Raw genomic sequence first — 22,954 nt, forward strand, 5'->3', positions numbered from 1 at the left:
TAAAAATAAAAAAATAAAAACTATGAGGAAATTGAAATTTTGCCCACCTTACTTCCCAAAAAAGGTAATAAAAGTGATCAAAAAAGTCGCATGTACGTCAAAATGGTACCAATCAAACCGTCATCTCATCCCGCAAAAATCATACCCTACCCAAGATAATCGCCCAAAAACTTAGACTATGGAAACACTAAAACATGATTTTTTTTGTTTCAAAAATGAAATCATTGTGTAAAACTTACATAAATAAAAAAAAACTATACATATTAGGTATCTCCGCGTCTGTATCAACCAGCTCTATAAAAATATCACATGACCTAACCCCTCAGGTGAACACCGTAAAAAGAAATAATAATAAATGGTGTAAAAAAAGCTATTTTTGGTCATCTTAAGTCACAAAAAGTGTAATAGCAAGCGATCAAAAAGTCATATGCACCCCAAAATAGTGCCAATCAAACCATCATCTCATCTCATAAAAAATGAGACCCTACCTAAGATAATCGCCCAAAAACTGAAAAAACTATGGCTCTCAGACTATGGAGACACTAAAACATGATTTTTTTTGTTTCAAAAATGAAATCATTGTGTAAAACTTACATAAATAAAAAAATTGTATACATATTAGGTTTTGCCGCGTCCGTGACAACCTGCTCTATAAAAATACCACATGATCTAACCTGTCAGATGAATGTTGTAAATAACAAAAAAAAAACGGTGCCAAAAAAGCTATTTCTTGTTACCTTGCCTCACAAAAAGTGTAATATAGAGCAACCAAAAATCATATGTACCCTAAACTAGTACCAACAAAACTTCCACCCTATCGCGTAGTTTCTAAAATGGGGTCACTTTTTTGGAGTTTCAACTCTAGGGGTGCATCAGGGGGGCTTCAAATGGGACATGGTGTCCAAAACACTGTCTAGCAAAATCTGCCTTCCAAAAACCGTATGGCATTCCTTTCCTTCTGCGCCCTGCCGTGTGCCCGTACAGCAGTTTACGACCACATATGGGGTGTTTCTGTAAACTACAGAATCAGGGCCATAAATAATGAGTTTTGTTTGGCTGTTAACCCTTGCTTTGTAACTGGAAAAAAAAAATTTAAATGGAAAATCTGCCAAAAAAGTGAAATTTTTAAATTGCATCTCTATTTTCCATTAAATCTTGTGCAACACCTAAAGGGTTAACAAAGTTTGTAAAATCAGTTTTGAATACTTTGAGGGGTGTAGTTTTAGATGGGGTCACTTTTATGGAGTTTCTACTCTAGGGGTGCATCAGGGGGGGCTTCAAATGGGACATGGTGTCAAAAAAAACAGTCCAGCAAAATCTGCCTTCCAAAAACCATAAGGCGCACCTTTCCCTCTACGCCCTACTGTGTGCCCGTACAGTAGTTTACGGCCACATATGGGGTGTTTCTGCAAACTACAGAATCGGGGCAATAAATATAGCATTTTGTTTGGCTGTTAACCCTTGCTTTGTTACTGGAAATAATGGGTTAAAATTGAAAATTTGCCCAAAAATTTAAATTCTCAAATTTCATCTCCATTTGCCAATAACTCTTGTGCAACACCTAAAGGGTTAACAAAGTTTGTAAAATCAGTTTTGAATACCTTGAGGGTGTAGTTTCTAGAATGGGGTCATATTTGGGTGGTTTCTATTATGTAAGCCTCACAAAGTGACTTCAGACCTGAACTGAAATTGAAAATTTCTGAAAAATTTCAAGATTTTCTTCTAAGCCTTGTAACACCCCCCAAAAATAAAATATCATTCCCAAATTGATCCAAACATGAAGTAGACATATGGGGAATGTAAAGTAATAACTATTTTTGGAGGTATTACTATGTATTATAAAAGTAGAGAAATTGAAACTTGGAAATTTGTAATTTTTTAAAAAATTTTGGTAAATTTGATATTTTTTTATAAATAAAAATGAATTTTTTTTAACTTCATTTTACCAGTGTCATGAAGTACAATATGTTACGAAAAAACAATCTCAGAATGGCCTGGATAAGTCAAAGCGTTTTAAAGTTATCACCACTTAAAGTGACACTGGTCAGATTTTTTAAAAATGGCCAAGTCCTTAAGGTGAAATAGGGCTGAGTCCTTAAGGGGTTAAGCACAATTCTGAACTCTATTGATATTTTCCTGTAACTTCTGTTACAAAACTAATTAAAATGCATCATCTTCAATAAATATGCAATATTTTTATAAGAAAGCTGAGTCCTCCCACTAAATGTCATGTCAAGAGAAATTACAGAGATTTGCAGATATTATATATACTGTATATATATATCTGTTACTACAATATATTTTTGTTATAACCAATATAATTTTTGAATGGTGGATCTTTAGTGTTTGTTGCAATTGTTATAAAAAGAAAATGTCACATGCATCCTGCAATGTGCTTGAGACCCTAAAGGGGTATTTCCATCTGAACATTTCTTGCTTATCCACTGTGTCCCATAGGTTTGGGTCCCAGAAGTGAGATTTCAACCTATCTCGAGAACAAGTCTAGATGGCATATATGTAGCTCAACCATCCTACTGTGCATGGGTCTATTCCTTTCAATCTTTTAGTGAGTGTAGAAGTCTAATCATTTTCATGTTTTTTTCTTCTAGGGTTTCCCAAGGCTGCTATAATAACACAAAGGCGCGCTTTCACGAGCTGCACAGTGGCCATGCTATGTGGACTCACAAGCGAGGATGTGTATTACATTACACTACCTCTTTACCACAGTGCTGGGCTGCTCATTGGAGTCCGTGGATGTATGCAGACAGGTACACAAATTCATCTTTCGTTTTTCTGATACCAAATGTAAAACTATGCAAAACTGCTAAGAGACTCTCTTTAAATTATACATAGCATAAAGGCACAGAAGCATAAGGCATGTTTGCAATATGGACCCACGGTGCACACTGTGTGTGACCATTGACCATATTCCCTGCATTGTTTCTAGGCTAGCATACCTCCATAATACAGTATGTATTGGAAGATGCCACAATTTTTTTCTTATGGATTTTCGTAGAGTCCGTTAGGCCATTGAATTTAAAAAAGGAGAATTACTGAAAAAAAAGTTATAGGAAGCTTCTTCAGGCAGAATTACCTAGAATTAGTACTACACAGAACTACTGAATATATTCATTGAGGAAATTTTTTTCTTAGGCCTACCATGCTAAGATCTAGTGTACATACAAGTGCTACTATGACATATATACAGTACAGACCAAAAGTTTGGACACACCTTCTCATTTAAAGAGTTTTTTTTATTTTCATGACTATGACAATTGTACATTCACACTGAAGGCATTAAAACTATGAATTAACACATGTGGAATTATATACATAACAAACAAGCGTGAAACAACTGAAAATATGTCATATTCTAGGTTCTTCAAAGTAGCCACCTTTTGCTTTGATTACTGCTTTGCACACTCTTGGCATTCTCTTGATGAGCTTCAAGAGGTAGTCCCCTGAAATGGTTTTCACTTCACAGGTGTGCCCTGTCAGGTTAAATAAGTTGGATTTCTTGCCTTATAAATGGGGTTGGGACCATCAGTGGCGTTGAGGAGAAGTCAGGTGGATACACAGCTGATAGTCCTACTGAATAGTCTGTTAGAATTTGTATTATGGCAAGAAAAAAGCAGCTAAGTAAAGAAAAACGAGTGGCCATCATTACTTTAAGAAATGAAGGTCAGTCAGTCGAAAAATTGGGAGAACTTTGAAAGTAAGGGCTATTTGACCATGAGGGATAGTGATGGGGTGCTGCGCCAGATGACCTGGCCTCCACAGTCACCGGACCTGAACCCAATCAAGATGGTTTGGGGTGAGCTGGACCGCAGAGTGAAGGCAAAAGGGCCAACAAGTGCTAAGCATCTCTGAGAACTCCTTCAAGACTGTTGGAAGATCATTTCAGGGGACTACCTCTTGAAGCTCATCAAGAGAATGCCAAGAGTGTGCAAAGCAGTAATCAAAGCAAAAGGTGGCTACTTTGAAGAACCTAGAATATGACATATTTTCAGTTGTTTCACACTTGTTTGTTATGTATATAATTCCCCATGTGTTAATTCATAGTTTTGATGCCTTCATAGTCATGAAAATAAAGAAAACTCTTTGAATGAGAAGGTGTGTCCAAACTTTTGGTCTGTACTGTATATATATATATATATATATATATATATATGTGTATTATATTGTTGATATAGAATAAATTGATGATTGTTCTTTGCCTAGGAGCTACTTGTGTCTTACGAAAGAAATTCTCATGTAGTCAATTCTGGGACGACTGCAGGAAATACAATGTAACATCATTCCAATATATTGGGGAGATACTTCGATATCTATGTAACACTTCTAAGGTGAGTAAAGCCTCACAAATCAATAATTTGTTTAGAATTCATTATTGCTTTGAAAGCAACTTCTGTAAGGTACTTTAGCGCTAAAACAATCTTTTTAATATCTGCATCCCAGGAAGAAACTTCTAACGATTTCAACTTTCCATCATTCTCCTTTCTTCTAGAAAGACAATGACACCGATCACTGTGTGCGTCTTGCTATAGGCAATGGGGTGAGACCAGAGATCTGGCGGCAGTTCACTGATCGTTTTGGTAAAATCAAGTTATATGAATTCTATGGAGCCACAGAAGGGAATGTATTATTTTTAAACTACACACAGAAAGAAGGTGCAATGGGAAGATACAACTATTTCTTAAAGGTAAGACATTAAATGCAATTAAAGTACCAAAACATACAGATATTGCAATGAATTATAGCAATAGATGAAAGTTGGTTAAGGCTACTTTCACATTAGCATTTTTTGCGGATCAGTCATGGATCTACAAAAACGCTTTCATTAAAATAATACAACCGCATGCATCCGTCATGAAAGGATCCGGTTGTATTATGTCTTCTATAGCCATGAAGGATCCGTCATGAACACCATTGAAAGTCAATGGGGGATGGATCCGTTTTATATTGTGTCAGAGAAAATTTATCTGTCCCCATTGACTTGCGTTGTGTGTCAGGACGGATCCATCTTGCTCCGCACCACATTGCGGACAGAAAATAGCTGCTTGCAGCGTTTTTCTGTCCGCGATGGGGACGCAACCAAACGGAACAGAATGCATTTTGGTGCATTCCGTTTCGTTCGGTTCAGTTTTGTCCCCATTGACAATGAATGGGGACAAAACTGAACCGTTTTCTCCCACTATTGAGATCCTATGATGTAAAAGTAGCCTAAGATTGAATGTAGTCTCTTTCGTTTTGTCCCAAACAAACATAATTTAGCATTTTCTAGTTTTAATATCACTCAAACTCAATCACTGAATTTTGTGAGAATCTGTACAATACAGAGATCGAAACAAAATGTAGAACCACATTAAAACCATAGCACATCTAAAGGTACAAAATATAGCTACATTTTATTGTACCCTAAAACAAACATTAAAATTCTGCATACAGAAATACTTGGATGAAGTTCATAAAGATCACCACCGCCTAAGTACAAACAAAAAGCCCCCATTTATTCCATGTGGACCATAGCATGAGAAGTCTGTCACTTGTATATCATAAGATAAGGCAAGATAATTAAAGCATGAATGCCAGATATAAAAAAAACTGGAAAAACAGATCCAAATCAAAAATAAGAAAGCACCAAGTCATTACATAGTACATAACATAGTAACATAGTACATAAGGCCGAAAAAAGACATTTGTCCATCCAGTTTGGCCTGTGTCGTGAAAGGTCCTGGAGCAATAAGTGACATCCAAAGATTAAGTGCCGTGAAAAGTACTGGAGCCAGTGGCTTGCACAGGACTAACCCAACAAGTATCACTGGATGAACTGGCTTCCTCAGGGGTCTGTGATCTGAAAACCTAAAAATGTGTAGCTGAGGGCACCATCCAGCCAATCACATGGTCAAACTCTATACATTATGATAGGAAAGCATTTGATTAACTTTTGTTTTCCTCTAGACCTTATAATTACTGTTGTCAAATTAGGGCAGGCCTAAAGCTACAGCACCCATCCTATTTATGCTGGAGGCTGTTTTTCAGTCTGTGTACCAGGGATCCGCAAAATATGGACACCGCCCCTGTGCATGCCGCAGTTTTCTAATAGAAATGGCTATTATTGTCCGCAAAACTAACCAGAATAGAACATGTGCAATATTTTGCTGAACATTCACATGGATGTGGAGCGCACACGGATGTTCGTATTTTTTGCAGCCGTGTAGCCTTAGTCATACAGTATATTATATTAGTATAATATATTATATTGTATATTTTTTGTACCTTCTACTCAGAAATTATAACAACAGTAGAGAAACGGATCAGTTCGAGCAATCTGATTCTATCAATTCAGAATTCGTCCTGAATTTTCAAAAGAAATTACAGAGGTTGTTGGATCCTGGCTTGTTCACTGCTTGGCTTTTGCTGTCTTGTTCCATTTCCCCACTGTCAACATCCGGTGTGACACCCCCGCATCGGTGACCTGACCACCTTGCGTCACATCAATTGGTCACTTGATGCAAGGGGGTCAGGTCACTGGCTGCAGCGGCATAAAAAAATACATTGACAGTGTGGGTCCCAGCTAAAGAGAAATGAGCTGGGACCCAGCAGCGGGGAGAAAGTAAGTATGCTTCCCTTAGTAGGTCTGGCCAGGTTGGGGGAAGTGGATTTCTACAAAAAAAATAAACTAAAAGGTGGCCAACCCTTTTAACAATGAATTATGTAAAGATTGGATGAAGTTATAAAAGCTGTTACTGAGCAGATGGCAGCATGGATGGAGGGAGAGAGAATATTTTACATTTGGGTCACAATCTAAAACAAGGCCTAAATAGTAATCAATAGCCCAAATTTACTATTTCATAAGTTGGCGTAAGCTTAGACAGGTTGTCTAGGCCTGCACCAGGCAGGTCACAGTGGCTCAGGCTGGATGATACATCTGGTGCAAGGATAGATACTTTTCTCTGACTCTATACAACTATTGGTTTCACTTACTTTCAAACTGATTTTTACTCCAATTGTGTTGCGATTCTGGCACAAAAATGGCCCACCTTAGATCCCCTTGTTCCTCAGAAGCTCAGCCTCTTTCTACAAAGCCTTGCCACCTTGTCGAGCCTGTCAGGAAAAAATGTTAGAACCACTAGATGTGCCAATTTGTGACACTTTTTGGACACGTTTTTGGCGCAGACACATTACTAAATCTGGACCAGTGTACAGTAAAAGAAAAGGGTATGCAAGATTAAGTCCTCATTCACACAACCATATTTTTTTTCTATTCATTTCTATGGGGCTGCAAGAAATGCAGACAGCAGACAGATGTTATCCATGTGCTGTCGCCATCCATGTGTCCGTCTCGAAAATTAGAGACCATGTGCTATTCCTGTCCATTTTACAGACAGAAATTGGAATTTCTATTATTAGGTCTGCAAAAAATGCGGCATGCACATAACTTGTATCCATATTTCGAGGATCTGCAGTTTTCAGACTACAAAATACATACAGTCGTGTGCATGTAGCCTTAAAGGCTATGTATACCTTTAAAGGCAATTTTGTTTATGATTACATTTTACTCATTTTTGGCTAAAATCATATTTTCTTTTGGCCTTTATTAAAAATATTGAGCCATTCTGTCACAAAGGGTTAACTGTTTTTTCTACTGTGTGACTGGTACTTTTACTTTCACTTTGTGCCAGTCATTTAATAACCGTTATTTCTAAACTACTAAAAGGTCATAAACACTTATTTAAAGGGGTTATCCGAGTTATTTTTTTGTTCTTTCTATGTTCCTAACTGGGCAAATGTAACAGCTTTCCAATTCACTCACTTTATCTCCAGTGGCTGGTTTCTCAGATTTCACTGAGGGTCACATGACCTGTCATGTCAGCTTCTCTCCCTGCTCTGATAAAGGTCGTTTACAAGCCTATAAACGAAACGTCACTGTGCTGGCCACGCCCCCTTCACTGCCGGCTGTGTGCTCTATCCTAGGAATCTTAACCCCTTCAGCTGCACAGACTCAGGGCTGAAGTGTTTACTGTGTAGCTGCAGGCAGTGAGGAGACAAATGCTGGGCACAGGAGCTGAAAGAGAAGTTCTGCAAAGCATTACAGGTAGGGAGAAGATTCTGTGTATTAGCAGTGTCATTTATATAAGTGGAACTTGTAGTTTTACACTTACAAGTTGCTGTTTTCTCCCTTAGCAGTGTCATTATACAGCTGGGACTTGTAGTCCTACACATACAACAAGCTGCAGAGTCTCCCAGCAGGCAGACATGTCACTCAGGGCAGCACTTGTATTCACTCCCTTAGCAGTGTCATTATACAGCTGGGACTTGTAGTCCTACACATACAACAAGCTGCAGAGTCTCCCAGCAGGCAGACATGTCACTCAGGGCAGCTCTTGTATTCACTCCCTTAGCAGTGTCATTATACAGCTGGGACTTGTAGTCCTACACATACAACATGCTGCTGAGTCTCCCAGCAGGCAGACATGTCACTCAGGGCAGTACTTGTATTCACTCCCTTAGCAGTGCAGGGGGAAGGGCAGACATATCACTCAGGGCAGCTCTTGTATTCACTCCCTTAGCAGTGTCATTATACAGCTGGGACTTGTAGTTCTACATATACAACATGCTGCTGAGTCTCCCAGCAGGCAGACATGTCACTCAGGGCAGCACTTGTATTCACTCCCTTAGCAGTGTCATTATACAGCTGGGACTTGTAGTCCTACACATACAACAAGCTGCAGAGTCTCCCAGCAGGCAGACATGTCACTCAGGGCAGTACTTGTATTCACTCCCTTAGCAGTGCAGGGGGAAGGGCAGACATATCACTCAGGGCAGCTCTTGTATTCACTCCCTTAGCAGTGCAGGGGGAGGGGCAGAGATTGTTTTTATTGCATGTAAACAAAGGGCCAGAAAAGAACCAGGGAAATTAGGAAATATATATTTTTTTTTGCATAAAACTTGCTTAGCTCAGTTATATATCAGATATTCAGTGCTATATTATTTTTTTTCATAACTCAGATAACCCCTTAAAGCCACATTCTTATCAGTAAGGTAAGGACTGAGCTATAATGAGTGTTTATAATGTCAGAGAGCAGAGATAAGGAAAAGACAGAAAATCCACAGGCTGCTTCTAGAGCATCTCAGCTCTGTACAGCTCCATATTTTTAATAAAGACTACCATAATTTAAAAAAAAAATTAGCTCAAAATAAGTACAATGCAATAAAAAAAAATTGCCCCTGAAGGTGTTCATAGCATTTAATAGTTGATATACATATAATGAAGTAAAAAAAATAAAAACAGCCTGGAATTTTGATTTTTGCCATCCATTATATTTTTTTCAGCTGTTTCAGCCTTTTGAAATTGTTAAATTTGATGTGGAAATTGATGAACCGATTCGGGATGCTGCAGGACACTGTATCAGAGTAGCAGGAGGTATGATTCTGTACTTGAACTGTTACAGTAATACATTTTTGATGCTTTTGTCTATCAGGATAACTGGATCTCAGAATCGCACTTCAGAAAAATTGTAACAGAGTGAAGGTCTTTATATCATTTTGTAGAAATACAATTGTGTTGTTGTTGTTTTTTTTTAATTTATTTTTTACCACTAATAAAGTTAGTTGCAAGTGAGCTGTAGATCACCATATTTTCAGGTTAATAACATAATATGCATCTTATCTAATCTAATTATAATATTTTCTTACAATGCTCTAAATATTACAATCCAAAAAACATTAAAGGGGTACTCCCATCACAGAAGGTGGTGGCATATTGCTATGATATGCCAGCCGTTTCTGATCAGTGGAGGTCTGATGGTGGGGAGCCCCATGATTCCAAAAATGCTTTTTCAGTTTTTCTCTGCACAGCAGTGCTCCCTAAGGATTTTATTTTATTGAGACTACATATAAAAAAGATTACATCAATCATATTGCCCTAGTCGCCAACCATCCCTACCAGCCTCTACCACTCCCCAATTGAAGTGCTCCCTAAGTTAATGGGGCTGTCCTGCTACATGATAAACTCTCCATCAACTAAATACATTTACAGACACATCGCACCTATCCCAACCTACAGCCCTGGTGCAGGAGGAGAAAAAAAAAAGAAAACCCCAAAACTTAATAGACCTTTAATGCACAATTTTATCATCTTCAAGGCAAAAATGGCAAATCCTCTGCATCCATATGTTTAGAAACTTATAACCTTTCAACTATGAACTTGTGGTATTTCCTTGGAATCTACCTTCTCAGACTCTAAGGGAGATTTAAAAAAACTGCAGTAAAAATCTGAAAGCTTTTATCTCTTTCTACTAAACTCTTCTGATCAACCAGAAGCAATAATTGGGTTACATCCTTCAGCTCAATATTTAACTAGAGGGCAATGGCATATTACCAAGATATGCTGTCAGCTTCAGGTCACTGGTGGTCCAATGGCTCAGAGCCTGATAATTCCTGTCCGTCTCTTTCCTGAACAAATCAGTTGAGAGACGGGTCTGTGATGGTCTCAGATTTACTATTACCTGTGATAAGCATGAGCTTTTTGGATACTGTGGTAATGAAGGATGAGTATGGCCGTCTCTCAACTGATTTGTTCAGGAAAGAGACGGACAGGAACAGTATTTTACATTTTACTAGTGCACACCCACCCTCGCTGAAAAAAGCTATACCAAAGTCACAGTTTCAGAGAATAAAAAGAATTGTTTCTGACCCACTTATGCGGGACCACAGATTGCAGCAAATGGTGGTTAGATTTAGTGAAAGGGGGTACCCAAGGTCTATTTTAGAGGAAGCTAGAACTACTTCCCCATCGAGGGATATTCAAGATAGTGGACAACAACGCATAGCATTTATACATAAATATCATCCCTATAATGCAAGCATAGATGGTGTGGTTAGGAAACATTGGAGTATTTTAACTAAAGCGTACCCAGATGTGGAGGAATTTAAAAATCCACCATTGATTTGTAATAAAAAGAACCCCAGCCTGAGAGATAAATTAGTCCATGCAGACTTAGGGAGTAAAAAGGAAACATTGAGACAGAGCACATTGAGGACAATAAAGAAAGGCACATTTCCGTGCCTGCATTGTCTTCAATGTTCTCATATTATTAAGGGTTCTGAGGTATATCATCCTCACACAGGAAAGGCCTTCAAGATTGAAGGTTTTATCACTTGTGAGTCAAAAAATGTGATCTATTTGATCAAATGCCCATGTGGGCTAGCGTATGTGGGCGAAACTATGCAAACGGTGAGGGACAGGATATGCAAGCATAAGTCCACAATTAGGACTAAAAATGTATTACTACCGTTGCCTTACCACTTTGATAAATGTAAACATTCTATATCTCAGTTAAGGTTTCAGGTTCTGGAGCAAGTTGTGAGACCAAGGAGAGGAGGCGATATAAAAAAACTTTTACTTCGTAGAGAGGCATTTTGGATACATATGCTTGATACATTGTATCCCAGAGGTCTTAATCGCGATTATGAGGTTGTAAGGTTATGAGACTATTTGTATGTTTTCGTACTGCTTGATTCAAATAATTTCTTTCTTTTCCTTTTATTGTAGACATTATCGACTCGCTAATCTGCTATTTTTCGATATTGTGTAAATCTTCTGTTATGTGTGTTCCCATGCTATAGTGAAACCAAGAAATCAGTTGGTTTATTTTTTGTTCCCGCCCATAAGGGGGTGGATGATGTCACTTTGCTTAATTGATGTGTATATATAGGAGTCATTATGAATTTGAGATGTATCTGTTGATGAAGGCTATATGCCGAAACGCATTATCTTAAAATAATCTACTCTACTGAGCAATAAAGAAGATTAATATTCGCAACATATTGGCGGCTTGCTGAATACAAGGAATCGGACGGACACAAAACGTATTTGTCCAGCCAAATCCAAGCATATTTGCCGGGTCAGGGGTACATCCCCTCCGGACCCAATTATAGTAAATGCCGCTGGCGAGTATTCCAGTACCATCTGGCAATGTTGTATCCTGAGAGCTCTGGCAGGCTGTTGTCTGCTGACGTAGCCTACATGAACTCCTGTCGGCAGTGTGAAAGTAGCGTAATAAGAGTTCTCTGCATTGCCTGGTAGCAAAATACTTATTTCTACACTGCAGTAAAAAAAAAATAACTGAACAGTAAGAAACCTGTCAGATGATGTCTGAACATCCGATGATAGCGTCATGTTAATGTTGTGATAGACTGGATTTTTAAAATCACTCCAGGCAGAACAATTTTATGGTGTCAGGCCTAGTACAGATCCCGGGGGTTCGGCTGCATGACACAGAGATGCAAACACCAAGGAGAGAATCCCATTGCCATGCATTGACGCCTCAGGCCTGTAATAGGCATAACACAGAATATCCGTTTTACCTGGAGTCTTTTATATGTTAATGGTTAATATTTTTACTGTATCGTAGGTGAGACTGGACTGCTGATTGCAAAACATATTAACAGAAATCCCTTTAGTGGATATGCAGGAAATAGAAGCCAGACAGAAAAGAAGAAACTTCACAATGTATTTAAAAAAGGAGATATCTATTTTAACACTGGAGATTTGGTCATGGTTGACAAAGAAGGCTTTACATTTTTTCAGGACCGCCTAGGAGACACATTTCGGTAAATACGCTTATAAATGGTACTGAATAAAAGATTTATTAGATGCTTTTATGAATATTGGGTTAAACAATTAATTTAGTCCACATGAAATATTGAGGCCTTCATTAACACTTTTTCTGCATTTAAACTTATGTAAAACACCATGTTTCAAGTATTTTTAATTATGTATTTTTTTTAACCCTAGAAAAACACTGTAGCTAGAGCATGCTGCATTGTGATAAAATCCCCAAAACGGTGCGAAAAATAAAGTGTGTATGTAGACGTAACATCTAGCTGCAGCTTTTATGGGAAAAAATGCAATTAAATGCTGTGTGTGATACCAGCCTTGGTTCTTTTAAAACACTACATATGTGCTTTATATTATTTTATAAGTATGCTGATATACAAGTCGAAATTGAACTAACCCTGGCTGTATCCTAAAAGTTACATTTGGTAAATAAACTACATAGACTGGCTCCAGAAATATATGCAAACAAGAATTTTTACCCCTTCCCATCCCCTACTGTCACGGATGGTGTACAGGAAACAAGATAAAACAATACAAACAATGACACACTGGATCCACAACTAAGGAACAAAAGGGAGACCCCTGCAATCGACCTGCCGCTCTCCCTTATTGCTCAGCCTATGCGACCACCCCAAAGGTGGATGGGCGCATATCCACGTACCTCGGCTATCTTAGACCTGAAGGCCCTACAATAGTGAGGGGACACGACCACCGGCTCCCTACACAGACACGGAGGGAGTCAGGGTCACCTGGATCCAGAAAACAGAAAATCATAAATACATAAACAGAACTTATCTTGCAGACGACTGTAGACAGGGAACTGGGAACTGGGAACTGGGAACTGGGAACTGGTAACTGGGAACAGCATGCACACACACTCCAGGAAGTTGTATCAGCCGCACCCTACTGCCTTATGGGGAGGAATTTAAAGGGAGGTAATCAGTCTGACTGCATGACAGCTGAGATAGCCTAACGAGGTGAGGAACAGAAACCAAAACAAAGAAACTTAAGGAGGAGGATCTGGACGGCTCCTGTCAGAGCTTCTCAGCTGTCTGGTTGTGACAGTACCCCTCCCTCTAGGAGTGGACTCCGGACACTCAGGGCCCACCTTCTCAGGATGGGACCTATGGAAAGCCCTGATGAGACGAGAGGCCTTAATGTCCGTCACTGGGACCCACATCCTCTCCTCAGGACCATAACCCTCCCAATGAACGAGGTACTGGAGGGAACCGCGGACAAGACGAGAATCCACAATCCTAGAGACCTGAAATTCAAGATTTCCATCAACAATAATCGGAGGAGGAGGCAAAGGCGAGGGTACAATAGGTTGAACATAAGGTTTCAATAAGGACTTATGGAAAACATTATGGATCTTCCAAGTCTGAGGAAGATCAAGACGGTAGGCAACAGGATTGATGACAGACAGGATCTTGTAAGGCCCAATAAACCTAGGACCCAACTTCCAGGAGGGAACCTTCAATTTTATATTCTTGGTAGACAGCCACACCAAATCACCAACATTCAGGTCCGGACCAGGCACACGTCTCTTATCCGCCACACGCTTATATCTCTCACTCATGTTCTTTAGATTATCCTGAATCTTTTGCCAAATAGATGACAAAGACGAGGAGAATCTGTCCTCATCAGGCAAACCAGAAGAGCCCTCTCCAGAGAAAGTCCCAAACTGCGGATGAAACCCATATGCACCAAAAAATGGTGACTTATCAGAGGACTCCTGACGACGGTTATTTAAAGCAAACTCAGCAAGGGACAAAAAAGAACACCAATCCTCCTGATTCTCCGCCACAAAACAGCGCAGATATGTCTCCAGATTCTGATTGACACGCTCTGTCTGGCCATTCGACTGCGGATGGAAAGCAGAAGAGAATGACAAGCGAACCCCCAAGCGAGAACAGAAGGCCTTCCAGAATCTGGAAACAAACTGCGTGCCCCTATCAGAGACTATGTCTGAAGGAATCCCATGCAATTTGACAATGTGGTCAACAAATGCCTGCGCCAGCGTCTTAGCATTGGGCAAACCAGGAAAAGGGATAAAATGCACCATTTTGCTAAAACGGTCCACCACCACCAGAATCACAGACTTCCCCGAGGAACGAGGCAAGTCCGTTATGAAGTCCATGGACAGATGTGTCCAAGGACGGGAAGGAATGGGCAAAGGAAGGAGAGGACCTGATGGCCGTGAATGAGGGACCTTGGCACGAGCGCAAGTCTCGCAAGCTGCCACAAAACCCTCAACCGACTTACGAAGCGCAGGCCACCAGAATCTCCGAGCAATGAGATCCAGTGTGGCTCTTGTCCCCGGGTGCCCAGCAAGGACCGTATCGTGGTGTTCTTTAAAAATCTTGTGTCTTAAAGCGAGAGGCACAAACAACCTCCCAGGAGGACAAAGATCAGGAGCTTCTGACTGGGCTGCCTGCACCTCTGCCTCCAATTCAGGAAAAAGAGCAGAGACCACCACACCTTCAGCCAAAATGGGACCCGGGTCTTCAAAATTCCCACCTCCCGGGAAACAACGTGATAGGGCATCTGCCTTCACATTCTTAACCCCAGGGCGGAACGTAACAACAAAATTAAACCTTGAAAAGAACAAAGACCATCTGGCCTGTCTCGGGTTCAGACGCTTGGCTGACTCCAAGTAGGCCAGATTTTTATGGTCAGTAAACACGGTAATAGGGTGTCTGGCTCCCTCTAGCCAATGGCGCCATTCCTCAAAAGCCAACTTGATGGCCAACAATTCCCTATCTCCCACATCATAATTTCTCTCTGCGGAGGAGAGCTTCTTTGAGAAAAAGGCACACGGTTGCCATTTGGCAGGAGAGGAACCCTGAGACAAGACCGCACCCACCCCAACCTCAGAAGCATCAACCTCAACTATGAAGGGTAACGAAACATCAGGTTGTACTAGGATGGGAGCGGAAGCAAAACTCTCCTTGATATTAGAAAAGGCCTTACGCGCCTCTACCGACCAGGAAGAAAAATCTACCCCCTTTCTGGTCATATCAGTGAGTGGTTTAACAACAGAGGAATAATTCAAAATAAATTTCCTGTAATAATTAGCAAAGCCCAAAAAACGCATCAGCGCCTTCTGATTCTCAGGAAGCTCCCACTCAAGCACAGCGCGAACCTTCTCGGGGTCCATGCGAAAACCAGAAGCGGAGACAAGAAACCCCAGAAATTGGATCTCTGGAACCGCAAACACACATTTTTCCAGTTTCGCGTATAATTTATTCTCCCGCAGGATGAGCAAGACCTGACATAAGTGTTCCTTATGAGTCTTGAAATCAGGAGAAAAAATCAAAATGTCATCCAAATACACCAATACAAATTTTCCCATCAAATGATGAAAAATGCTGTTTACGAAATGCTGAAAAACGGCTGGGGCATTCATCAAACCAAAAGGCATAACTAAATTCTCAAAATGGCCCTCAGGGGTATTGAAAGCCGTCTTCCATTCATCTCCTTCTCTGACCCTAACCAGGTTGTATGCCCCTCTTAGGTCTAATTTGGAAAAGACTTTCGCCCCAACAACCTGGTTAAACAAGTCTGGGATCAGAGGAAGCGGATAAGGATCACGAATAGTGATACTGTTCAGCTCCCTGAAATCCAGACAAGGTCTTAAAGAACCATCTTTTTTCTTAACAAAGAAAAAACCAGCGGCAACAGGTGACTTCGAGGGTCGTATGTGTCCTTTTCTCAGACTCTCAGAGATATAAGCCCGCATAGCGACCCTCTCAGGTTGGGAAAGATTGTATAAACGAGATTTAGGCAGCTTGGCGCCTGGGATGAGATCAATAGGGCAATCATACTCCCTGTGCGGAGGTAAACCCTGAACTCCACTCTCAGAGAAAACATCCAAAAATTCAGAGAGGAAAGGTGGTACAGTTTTAGTAGAAACCTCAGAAATAGATGTTATGAGGCAATTCTCTCTGCAAAAGTTACTCCAACCATTTATTTGCCTCGCTTGCCAATCAATGGTGGGGTTATGTTTAGTGAGCCAGGGTAGCCCCAACACTAGAGGAGTAGGCAAACCGCTAAGGACGAAACATGACACATCCTCAATATGAGCATCATTCACAATTAAACGGATATTGTGAACTATGCCCTTTAATGATCTCTGAGAAAGTGGAGCTGAATCAATAGCAAAAACAGGAATATCTCTTCCCAAAGTGCATACCTGGAAACCATGAGTTATTGCAAATTGATTATCAATGAGATTGACAGCTGCTCCACTATCCACAAAAATCTCACAAAAAATGCTCTTGCTCTCTAGCGCCACCCTAGCAGGCAGGACAAAACGGGAACTACAAGCAAAAGGAAAACCTTCAATTTCCGCCTCAACCCTGCCAATAGTAACAGACGGAACATTCTTAAAAGATTTCTTCCTTTTTGTCTCTTTATTACTCCCAGAAAACTGCCTGAATCTCCTAGAGGGACAAACATTTGCCAGATGATTTATACCTCCACAACAAAAGCAAACCCTCCCCTGCGGGCTGAATCTTCTATTGTCAGAGGCAATCAACCCCAACTGCATGGGCTCCTGCTCAGAAGGGGCTGGCAGCGACTGAGACCCCTGTGCACAGAATGACACCGCTGCACTGTCCCGGGACTGAGTATGACAGGAAGGAGAGATCTCTCCTCTCTCTCTAAGACGCCTGTCAATACGAACAGCCTGAGACATAGCAGAATTCAAGGAGGTAGGTCTTTCATGAAAAGCAAATGCATCTCTCAATCCCTCTGAAAGACCATAGCAAAATTGACTTCGGAGTGCAGCATCATTCCAACCCGTATCTGCTGCCCATCTCCGAAATTCTGAGCAGTAAATCTCTGCGGATTGTTTACCCTGGCATAACAGACGTAGTTTAGACTCAGCCAGAGCAATACGATCCGGATCATCATATATCTGACCCAGGGCTAAAAAGAATTCATCCACTGAACGGAGGGGCGGTGCCCCCTCCGGCAGCGAAAAAGCCCAGGACTGAGCGTTACCCCTGAGCAGCGATATAATGATACCCACTCTTCGTTCTTCATCACCAGAAGAATGGGGAAGAAGGCGAAAATGGAGTTTGCAAGCCTCTCTAAAACGTACAAAATTCTCACTACCCCCGGAAAACATATCCGGGAGCGAAATCTTAGGCTCAGCACAAACTCCATGAACGCAAGCTGAACCGGTCACTTGAAACTGAGAAAAAGTCTTACGGAGGTCAGCTACCTCCAAAGCAAGACCCTGAAAGCGTTCAGCCAAAAGTGTAACCGGATCCATGCTTGAGACGGTTTTGGCGGCTGATAATGTCACGGATGGTGTACAGGAAACAAGATAAAACAATACAAACAATGACACACTGGATCCACAACTAAGGAACAAAAGGGAGACCCCTGCAATCGACCTGCCGCTCTCCCTTATTGCTCAGCCTATGCGACCACCCCAAAGGTGGATGGGCGCATATCCACGTACCTCGGCTATCTTAGACCTGAAGGCCCTACAATAGTGAGGGGACACGACCACCGGCTCCCTACACAGACACGGAGGGAGTCAGGGTCACCTGGATCCAGAAAACAGAAAATCATAAATACATAAACAGAACTTATCTTGCAGACGACTGTAGACTGGGAACTGGGAACTGGGAACAGCATGCACACACACTCCAGGAAGTTGTATCAGCCGCACCCTACTGCCTTATGGGGAGGAATTTAAAGGGAGGTAATCAGTCTGACTGCATGACAGCTGAGATAGCCTAACGAGGTGAGGAACAGAAACCAAAACAAAGAAACTCAAGGAGGAGGATCTGGACGGCTCCTGTCAGAGCTTCTCAGCTGTCTGGTTGTGACACCTACACCATAAGAGTAGGTCACCGCAGGAAGGCGATTTCCTTGAGCCAGCATACTGTTAGTTAGGTAGTGTGGTGAATCTCCTTAAAGAGACCCTGTCACAAAACTAAGTACTCTAATTAAATAAAGTTTTTAAATGCTGCCACCATAATAATCATAATTATAAATATAATGAATTTATGTAATTCATGTATTTTAATAATCATAAAGAGATAAAATTGAATGCGCCCCATTATAGCCACCGACTCCGCAGAAGAGTCGCCACCAGGCATGCAAACAGGAAGTTCCCGTCATGCCTAGTGGTGCTATGTCACACATACAAACTAATTATTAGAAAAACAAAGTTTTAGACAGAAATAACAATAATTGGGACACTTAATCCCATTAAAGTGCCCCAAAATTTATAATTATGTATTTTGATAAAAAAAATGTTTGATTTCGCATTAATTTACTAGATCACACTGTCCAGCTAAAAAAATATATAATAGACAGTGAAGCAGCAAGGGCTTTCCCAGCATCATCCCCACCACAAAAGATTATCGTGTCTGTTCGTTTAGACCATGATGGTCCACAGAGAGCTTCCAAAGCATCAGAGGGATCTCATTGTTAAAAGGTATCAGTCAGGAGAAGGGTACAAAAGAATTTCCAAGGCATTAGATATACCATGGAACACAGTGAAGACAGTCATCATCAAGTGGAGAAAATATGGCACAACAGTGACATTACCAAGAACTGGACATTCCTCCAAAATTGATGAAAAGACGAGAAGAAAACTGGTCTGGGAGGCTACCAAGAGGCCTACAGCAACATTAAAGGAGCTGCAGGAATATCTGGCAAGTACTGGCTTTGTGATATATGTGACAACAATCTCCCGTATTCTTCATATGTCTGGGCTATGGGGTAGAGTGGCAAGACGAAAGCATTTTCTTACGAAGAAAAACATCCAAGCCAGGCTACATTTTGCAAAAACACATCTGAAGTCTCCCAAAAGCATGTGTGAAAAGGTCTTATGGTCTGATGAAACCAAGGTTGAACTTTTTGGCCATAATTCCAAAAGATATGTTTGGCGCAAAAACAACACTGCACATCACCAAAAGAACACCATGGTGGTGGCAGCATCATGCTTTGGGGCTGTTTTTCTTCAGCTGGAACTGGGGCCTTAATTAAGCTAGAGGGAATTATGAACAGTTCCAAATACCAGTCAATATTGGCACAAAACCTTCAGGCTTCTGCTAGAAAGCTGAACATGAAGAGGAACTTAATCTTTCAGCATGACCAATGACCCAAAGCATACATCCAAATCAACAAAGGAATGGCTTCACCAAAAGAAGATTACAGTTTTGGAATGGCCCAGCCAGAGCCCAGACCTAAATCCGATTGAAAATCTGTGGGAGGATCTGAAGAGGGCTGTGCACAGGACATACCCTCGCAATCTGACAGATTTAGAGTGTTTTTGCGAAGAAGAGTGGGCAAATCTTGCCAAGTCAAAATGTGCCATGCTGATAGACTCATACCCAAAAAGACTGAGTGCTGTAATAAAATCAAAAGGTGCTTCAACAAAGTATTAGTTTAAGGGTGTTCACACTTATACAACTATATTATTTTATTTTTATATTTTTTCTTCCCTCTACCTAAAAGATTTCAGTTTGTTTTTCAATTGAGTTGTACAGTTTATAGGTCACATTAGAGGTGGAAAAAGTTCTGAATTGATTTATCTTTGTCTCATTTTTTTTACATCACAGAAACCTGACATTTTAACAGGGGTGTGTTGACTTTTTATATTCACTGTGTATATGTGTGTATATATATATATATATATATATATATATATATATATATATAGAATAGATAATTTATATATTAACCCCTTGTATGCTGATCAATGTTCAGTAACCCATACACTGCCAGTCCCCTCTCTCTCTTTCTATATCTCTATCTCTCTCTATATATACATAGAATGCAAGTGTGGGGATTAAAAAAATAATAATTATATATAATTATATATAAATATATATATACTTGATGTGTAGTGGTTACAGTACATAAATCAGCAGTTCAGGGATAAATAGATAAAAAGCAATACCCCTCCATATCTCTGTTGGCCCCATAGAAATGAATGGGAGTGGTGGCCGTGTAAGCGCGGTGCGCTCCCATTCATTTCTATGGGGATTGCGATAATAGCTGAGAGTAACGCTCGGCTATTTTCGGTGGGCCTATAGGAAGGCTTGGTGGTGCCGGCCTCATGTTAGGCTATGTTTTAGAGGTAGGACCTGCACCTATCAGAAAATGGGGGCATATCCTAATGATATGCCCCATTGTCTGATATGGGAATACCCCTTTAATTTAGTTTTGCCTGCTATTGGTATAAAATGTTTTGGTTTTTTTCAGGTGGAAAGGTGAAAATGTGGCAACAACAGAAGTAGAAGACTTGGTGTTAAGGTTGGATTTCATTGAAGAAGCCAATGTTTTTGGTGTTGCAGTGCCTAGTGAGTAAAGAAAATATATTTTCTATTTACATTTATTTTAAGGCATCCATCTGGGCACTACCGTACTTAACCTGTTCCGGACACATGACGTACCGATACGGCATGATGTCCCGGTACTTAAGACGTACCGGTAGTTCCGATCACCGCCGCGCGGTGATCGGAACTGGGTGCTTGCTCAAATCATTGAGCAGGCACCCTGGGACAATGCGGTTAATTCAGACCTGCGGTTTGCTGCATTTATGGGTTATTCGGGTCTCTGGGGCCCCGATGACCCGGAACAGGATCGTGATCGGTGGTGTGATAATACCTGTTGGTAAGTGACATCACCTCTCAGGATCGGCTCTGATTGGTCAGCTGGGGCTGGCGGGCTATTCAAATTACTTCAGCGCTCCTCTTCTCCTCCTTTTGTGTCCGGCAGCCGAGGAGAGAGGAGCGCTGCACGTCGATCTCCAGAGCCAGCTGCAGGGGTCATCAGCCAGCACCCCCATCTGTGCCCCAGCACCCCCATCTGTGCCCCAGCACCACCTTCACTAAGGTATTTAGGGAAAGGTTAGGGACAGGTTAGGTTAGGCAGGGATATTCAGGGAAAGTTAGTGGAAAGAAAAAAAAAACAGTTTTTTATTGCATCACCCTAAATCGGGTGTCTGGGGTCCACAGCACAGCTGTGTGACCCTAGACCCCCCCCCCCCCCATGGGTACGCTGACTGTGGCCGGCACTCTTAGCATCCGGCCACTGTTAGCCATCGCACACCCCACCGTTGACCAACGAGTTTGAATTTTATTTTTACATTTTTTCACTTTTTTGGCCTTTTTTTATTTTTATTTTTTTGTCTGTTAGGTTTAGGGTAAGTTCGTGAACACCCGTGCCCCCACAAACACGGACACCGAATAAAGTTTGGCACGCACGCACACACACACACGCACACACACACTTCCCTATGGCCCGCCGGATGTTCTTGGCCGAGGAGGCATACGCCCAGCTTCCCTCCGATTTCGAGAGCCCCATTTTTGGGTAGTTTCTAATATGTAAGCCTCACAAAGTGACTTCAGACCTGAACTGGTCCCTAAAAACTGGGTTTTTGAAAATTTCAGAAAAATGTCAAGATTTGCTTCTAAACTTCTAAGCCTTGTAACATCCCCAAAAACTAAAATGGCATTCCCAAAATAATCCAAACATGAAGTAGACATATGGGTAATGTAAAGTAATAACTATTTTTGGAGGTATTACTATGTATTATAGAAGTAGAGAAATTGAAACTTGGAAATTTGCTAATTTTACCAAAATTTTGGTAAATTTGTTACTTAAAAAAAAAAATATTTATTAATTTTTTTGACTGCATTTTACCAGAGTCATGAAGTACAATATGTGACGAAAAAACTATCTCAGAATGGCCTGGATGGATAAGTCAAAGCGTTTTAAAGTTGTCACCACATAAAGTGACACTGGTCAGATTTGCAAAAAATGGCCTGGTCCTTAAGGTGAAAATGAGCCCGGTCCCTAAGGGGTTAAAGGGCATCTGTCAGCAGATTTGTACCTATGAAACTGGCTGACCTGTTACATGTCCGCTTTGCAGCAGTAGGAATCTCTGTTGGCCCCATGTTAATATGTGCCTGCATTGCTGAGAAAAATGATGTTTTAACAGATGCAAATTAGCCTCTAGGAGCAATGGGGGCGTTGCATTTACACCTAGAGTTTAGATACAACCTACCAACATCCTGTTGATGGGAGGCTTGGACCACTGAAGCCAATCACTGGCCACAATGGTTACTTGTTATCCATGTGGCACGTGTCAACGCTGCAGCCAGTGATTGGCTACAGTGGTCACGTGCCCCCCATCAACAAGATGCTGATATAGATGGGAGCTGCAGAGTTGACAGTGGAACAATGGAGCTGGAACCCAGAGGTGGGGACTAGGTAAGCATGATCCCCACCATGAGTCCGCCCACTCTGTGAGGTTTGAAAATAAGTTGGATAACATTAACATTTCTGCTGTTC

At 41.0% G+C, this 22,954-nt stretch overlaps 1 protein-coding gene across 4 annotated transcripts in view; it reads left to right on the forward strand.

Moving 5' to 3' along the window:
- Positions 1-22,954, forward strand: part of LOC120985703 (very long-chain acyl-CoA synthetase-like) — a 235,797-nt gene that overhangs the window by 182,244 nt on the left and 30,599 nt on the right. For all 4 annotated transcript variants that reach the window (XM_040413797.1, XM_040413799.1, XM_040413800.1 and 1 more), the window contains 6 exons: positions 2,610-2,768; positions 4,222-4,346; positions 4,508-4,702; positions 9,337-9,427; positions 12,420-12,618; positions 20,861-20,958. In XM_040413797.1, coding sequence (XP_040269731.1) covers positions 2,610-2,768; positions 4,222-4,346; positions 4,508-4,702; positions 9,337-9,427; positions 12,420-12,618; positions 20,861-20,958 — 867 coding nt within the window. The remainder of the gene's footprint in view (positions 1-2,609; positions 2,769-4,221; positions 4,347-4,507; positions 4,703-9,336; positions 9,428-12,419; positions 12,619-20,860; positions 20,959-22,954) is intronic.

The sequence above is a fragment of the Bufo bufo genome, chromosome 1 (genome assembly GCF_905171765.1).
Source record: "Bufo bufo chromosome 1, aBufBuf1.1, whole genome shotgun sequence".
In the NCBI taxonomy this organism is placed as follows: domain Eukaryota; kingdom Metazoa; phylum Chordata; class Amphibia; order Anura; family Bufonidae; genus Bufo; species Bufo bufo.